At 31.6% G+C, this 6,100-nt stretch overlaps 1 protein-coding gene across 1 annotated transcript; it reads left to right on the forward strand.

Moving 5' to 3' along the window:
- The first annotated feature begins 461 nt into the window (after positions 1 to 461).
- Positions 462 to 5,767, forward strand: CSN3 (casein kappa). The gene is made up of 3 exons (XM_014784750.1): positions 462 to 518; positions 4,050 to 4,082; positions 5,306 to 5,767. Exons 1-3 carry the CDS (start codon positions 462 to 464, stop codon positions 5,765 to 5,767), a joined length of 552 nt encoding a protein of 183 aa, XP_014640236.1.
- Positions 5,768 to 6,100: the final 333 nt, after the last annotated feature.

The following is a 6,100-nucleotide window of genomic DNA, read 5'->3' on the forward strand; positions in this document are numbered from 1 at the left end:
GCCATCTCCTCCATAAAGAATTTCTCGATTCTCTTGACTGAAACCTTTTATCTGCAGAAAATCACTTTTGTGGCATTTTTCGTCTTTCCTCTTACAGTGATTTGTGTATGTTGCAACTCTCTTCCTAAAATCGATGCTACTTGTTGACAAGGCCAATTCACCTTGATAATCTCAACTTGGCATAATGCCTTGTTCTTAACAGGTTCTTAGTATATGTTAAATGAATAGACGATTAACCTTGTAACGATACTTTCAGTAATATAGCCAAAAATTAAATTCAAAAAAAATTTACTCCAAGTTTGGTTTCCTAATGCTTTTGATAAAATAGATTTTCTACATTGGCTAAATGTATCCATAAATCTGGCTTTTTTTTTTTCTTAAAGTAAAAACAATATTGTTCTAAATCACTCCTAAATTATTAATAATAAATCCCTTCAATTTAATTTTTATTTTCAGGTGCAATGATGAAGAGTTTTTTCCTAGTTGTGAATATCCTGGCATTAACTCTGCCTTTTTCGGTGAGTTAATTTCATCTAATCCATTTGTATCAAGACTTTAAGAAAATTTTACTTAAAGGCTCTAATTATGCAAATTTCTAAATACAGTTGAGAATATTGTATTTCTAAATATTTTACAGAACAAAATAACTGCATGATAGCTATCATTTCTTAAAAGTAATTTATTTTTGTATTTATTTATATTATAAAATTAAAGTCATGTTCTGGATATGCTTTTAGTTCCTAGGAATTAAGAAATTACACTTTATCATGTATAGCAAAATTTCACAATTCTCATACTACAGAGAAAACATATTCTGGGGGAAGAAACAATACTGAAAATATTTTTAAATTATAAAGTGCTCTAAAATAATTCATAAAGGATAAATATAGAAATCATAGTCCAGGATCAGAAATTCTTTTCATTAAACTCCTATCTCACACAGACCCCAATTTCTTTAGGGACTAAATCCTTAAAAGATTGGGAGCTTGCTTAAGTTTTTCCATCAATTTCAAAGACCTTGACACATCTACCTTTAACATTCAAACGTTACAGTATCTTTTATTATACTCTTCCCATTATGTCAACTGAGGGACTCCTTCACAGGGATTATATCCACAAATACCTCTGTGGTTTTCAGGCATTTTTTTGAATTACATGCTGTGTTTTAAGGCTATTGGATCAAGATAAAAAGGTGTGTTTTTTTTGTTTTTGTTTTTGTTTTAATTTTTTTTGACTTATTTTCATTGCTGTTTTGGCTACTGCTCAGTTTTATTTTCAGGTTCATTTGGGAATCCCAGGCACTTATTTGCCAGCAGCAAGACAGGAAGGCAAATATGAAATGATGTTATACGACCTCATCTTAGACTGTGAAATTTTGGAAGGCACTAGTCCTTATTTCATAATTCATTTATTATTCAATTTAGACTTCCTTTTAAGTTCATATCTACTAAATAATTTTATTAGGTGGATTCCTGGAGTCATACCTTCTAAAAATTTGAATGATTTTAACATTTTCTTTCATTTATTCTTTGAAATCCCATTTTATTGTGGCCACTTGTACATTTAAACTTAAGTTTTCTCTTTGAGCACTAGGGATTAAAGTTTAAATCAGAACATGATCCACGACTGCCTGCCCTATAGAGCCTCTTCTTGAGCTGCTTGAACCTGCTCTAGCCCCCACTCTTCCCGCTTTTCACAAAGGCTTCAAGCCCCTCAGACAGGAACAAATAACTCAAAGAAGAATGACAGTTTATAGATTTTACAGTTCAATCTTATGAGTAGCCAAAATTATACAATTAAAACAGCAATGTGATAGCATCTTCTATGTGCTAATTTATCCCTTCTCTCCAAAATAAAAATAGTAAAAACAAGATTGGGGCCAGCAGAGTGGCATGGTGGTTAAATCTGCACACTCCGCTTCCACGGCCCAGAGTTCGCAGGTTCAGATGCCGGGCACAGACCTACATCACTCATCAAGCCATGCTGTGGCGGCATCCCACATACAAAAAAAAGTAGAGGAAGATGGACACAGATATTAGCTCAGGGCCACTCTTCTTCAAGCAAAAAAAAGAGGAGGTTTGGCAACAGATGTTAGCTCAGGGACAATATTCCTCACCAAAAAAAAAATAACAAATAAGATTTATTGCTAGCAATTATGCAATGAACTATACAATCTCATAGTCTGTTAGTGGCATTGTAAGTTGGCACAACTTTTCTGTACAGAAATTTCATAATTTCTATTGTCGGGGAGGGGGGAAATCCCCTTTATACTCTTCTTGTGTTCTTATGGCTGAACTAACAATAAAATAGACACAAGACCAGATTAACAGGAAAAAAACCCAGTTTAATACATAGGTATTGGAGATCATAGAGAAATGATTCTCAGAGAGTGAACAAAGCAGGCAGTATACATATCTTTTACACAAAGAAACAATAAATTTGTGAGGAATGACAGGACACAGAAACTTATATTTGAGGTACACGTAATTAGTGGGGAATTTAAGCAGAGTTTAGGCTCAAGGTAGTAAATTAACACAGTTTGTTTATGCAGGCTTCTTGGCCCATAATTCCCTAATTCTGGTGATAAAGATACAGGGAGAGCACATTTCACATGGGAGATTCATTTATTGCTTTCCGGGGGAACAGAGACAGGAGGCTCAGAATGCCCTTTCTGTTTCTCAAGTAACTTTAATTCAAAATATTCAATATGCTGTTGTGAGATATTTTGGGGTGGCCTCCCCTAGGCCCCAACACTATCAAAGAATTTTTCTCCCTCCAAAAATCACATTTTTGAAAAACTATCTTAAGGAATCAATGAAAATTATTAAAAAGGCCATTGGTATACAGTTGTTATTCGTCTCTCTATTTATAATAAAACATTTTTTTGAAAGAAACCTTAATGGTTACAATGAAGAATAAACATTTCATGACATAATCCTTGATCATTTATTTTTCAACTCCAAATATGTAAGTACGAAAACTACGAGATAAATAGAAAAATAATGAAGGATCACACTTCTTGAAAAAAAGCAAGATACAAGATACTGAAATGAACATATACCAGGAATACATAATAGAGATTGATATTATAGTAAGATGTCTAGATTATCAGAATTTTTGAGTGTAAGCAAGCTTTCTATAATATTAATATTTTTAAGTTACAAACTGATTTAAATGTGTTAAAGTGATTTTATACATTTAGAGAAAAACAAGTCTCTGTCTCAACACGTCATGAATTTTACTTCATCAGATTTCTGATTTTCTATACCTACACCTCCCAAAAGGTTTCTAGAGTCTTTTTATATCCAAGAATATGTGTGAAAAATCCTAAACTAGAACCGTCATTTAAAAAATATTTAATATTATGACGTCATCTCAATAGTTTACAAAACTTCGTGAATTTTTAAAGCTTTATATACACACACCTACGGAAATTGTTTTTTCACTCCTGATTCTCTCATGTTGTAATCCAGAATTAAGAAAAGTACTATAAAAACAAATGAAAGTTGCTTTAAAAACACTATTATTTATACAACATTTATATATTGATGTTACGCTAAAGGCGATTTTTTTAATCTAAGTAAACCTCATAAATCATCTTAGTAGGAGAGCAGAAAAAGAAAAATATGCCAAATGCTCCTCTTATTTTTAACAATGTACATTCAATACAAACTGAATATAAGCTATTCTTATTTTTCATTTAAGCAAATACCATATATATTTGTTGGCACAGGGATCAGATGATCATGTTATTTTCAACCTTGAATTTTTCTGCCTAGGTGGTGATTTTTAAAGACAATTTAACCATGGAGTTTATTACTACTATTTTAGTTGGTATATTGCTGTCACTTCTTGAATGGTTCACAGGCCTTATAGATTAAATAACCATGGAAAATATTTCAAAATATTTTACAATATTAAAAACAAAGAAAATATGTTTTGTCTTTAATACAAAAGATTAAAATTAAATTAAAACCACAAAAAAATCTAGACTCTGTCTTGCTTTTTTTTAACTTCTTATTTCTTATTATTTCTCTGAACCTCACCAGAGTGCAGAGATGCAAAACCAGGAACAATCAACAGTAAGTGTATTTTAATTATTTCTATTAGAGACATGAACTCCAAAGTATAATATTCTGCAAAGTTCAATGATATTAAAATGCCTTCTATCTAAAAACTAAATATTTAAGCTCCATAAAATAATATAATAATCTTTGCAAAAAAACATCACTTTAGCAGCCTATCATATGAATCAACCTTAGTGTTTATCTGAAAATCTTGGTTTCCTTTTATAGCCCAAGTCACATATTTTTGGTTTTCACGTATATTTAGTAAAATGAGAAAACTCTCTGAGAATTTAATATTGGGAAAAAATGAAAACAAAAGTCAAGCTTAATATCTTTCTTGTCTAATTTTTAAGACTTGGGGGAAGATCCCTCTCTGACCCATCTTTGAATACTTCTCACACACTTGTATGTACTTTCCCCTTTTGTTCCCCAAATATGTTTGAATGAATACTTTTAAATATGTCTCCTTTTGTAAGAAATGCTTACTTTGCAGTGTAATTTTGTTGATTTGTTTCTAGTCATACGAAAAGATCTAATGAATATTTTTATAACTGCACATAATCAATAAAACAGAGGCAAATAAAAATAGACAACTCCCTAACTGATCTTTAATGGATAAAATTAAGCTGAAAAAAATGTAAAGTTTAAATACAGGAATCCTCCCACATCACATTATTTTACTATTCTGCTGCAATTAGTTTAGAAAAAAACATGTGCCCTCAGCCAATTCTTTAGATAAATTTAGATAAATAAAATTTGTAAACAATTACAAATATGTGGTGAGAATACATATTTACATACACACATATATCTGAAAATATATAAATACATACATATTTCTGTGTGTGTGGTATGTTTATGTGTAGTATGTCACAGCTCTCTCTGAGATCTTTTTTGCTGTTGTACTTATCATAATGCCCAGCATTTACTAAGTACTTTTCATACATGCCAAGCTCTGGATGATGCGGTTTATATTATGGATTACCTCATCTAATTTGTTTGAAACTAATACTATTTTTGATATTTAATATTTATATTTGTTGAAAATCAAGAAGTGGAAAGGAAATGTACAAATCCATATCTTATAAAATAATACGGTTGCTGGGTTTACTACTTCCAATATTGTACCTATTCAACATCAAATACTATAAAACATTATTTCAAAAAATTCTGATTTAAGATATCTCTACATTCCAGCCTACAATAATGCTATTCTGCATAATTTATTCTTTTTGCAGTGCTGTAAGAATGACGAAAGATTGTTTGATCAGAAAACAGTCAAATATATCCCAATTCGCTATGTGCTGAATAGCTCTCCTCGTCAAGAACCCAACTACTACCAACATAGACCAGTTGTACCAATTAATAATCAATATATGCTTTATCGATATTATGCAAGACCAGTTGCAGTTAGGCCACATGCCCAAATTCCTCAGTGGCAAGTCCTGCCAAATATCTCCCCATCCACTGAGGCACGTCATCCATACCGACGTCCGTCATTTATTGCCATTCCTCCAAAGAAACCTCAGGATAAAACAGTCATCCCTAACACCAACACCACTGCTACTGTTGAGCCTACAATTATTGCTACCACTGAACCAGCAGTGAACAATGTAGTCATTCCAGAAGCTTCCTCAGAATCCATCATCACAAGCACACCTGAGACTACCACAGTCCCAGTTACTTCACCCGTGATCTAAAATCTCTAAGGAAACATCAAAGAAGACAACACAGGTAAAGAAGCAAAAGACAAAAATGAACAACAGACAAGATTCATGAATTTATCAATACAATCATAAAATCTAAAATAATATAAGTGAGTTAATTAAGTCTATTTGGGAGCAGTCAATTGGGCTAATTATAATTTTAATCTGATGGTGCCATAGCTTTGACACACTAGATTCTATTCCAACAAGAAATGAAAAATAATCTTATTTTACAAAGTGAAGAAAAATGGGGGATTTTATTATCAATTTTTTTTTTGACAATTGGAACATTCCTAGAATGTATTAGTTTTATTTCATTCCTATTCA

The sequence above is a fragment of the Ceratotherium simum genome, chromosome 8 (assembly GCF_057802395.1).
Source record: "Ceratotherium simum simum isolate JZ-2026a chromosome 8, ASM5780239v1, whole genome shotgun sequence".
Classification (NCBI taxonomy): domain Eukaryota; kingdom Metazoa; phylum Chordata; class Mammalia; order Perissodactyla; family Rhinocerotidae; genus Ceratotherium; species Ceratotherium simum.

Excerpts from the sequence above, each read along its gene's own strand:
- CSN3 (XM_014784750.1), top strand. The coding sequence starts at position 462 with ATGATGAAGAGTTTTTTCCTAGTTGTGAATATCCTGGCATTAACTCTG. Across the intron at positions 519-4,049 it reads CATTAACTCTGCCTTTTTCG|AGTGCAGAGATGCAAAACCA; the intron begins GTGAGTTAATTT and ends GAACCTCACCAG. Across the intron at positions 4,083-5,305 it reads AAAACCAGGAACAATCAACA|TGCTGTAAGAATGACGAAAG; the intron begins GTAAGTGTATTT and ends TTCTTTTTGCAG.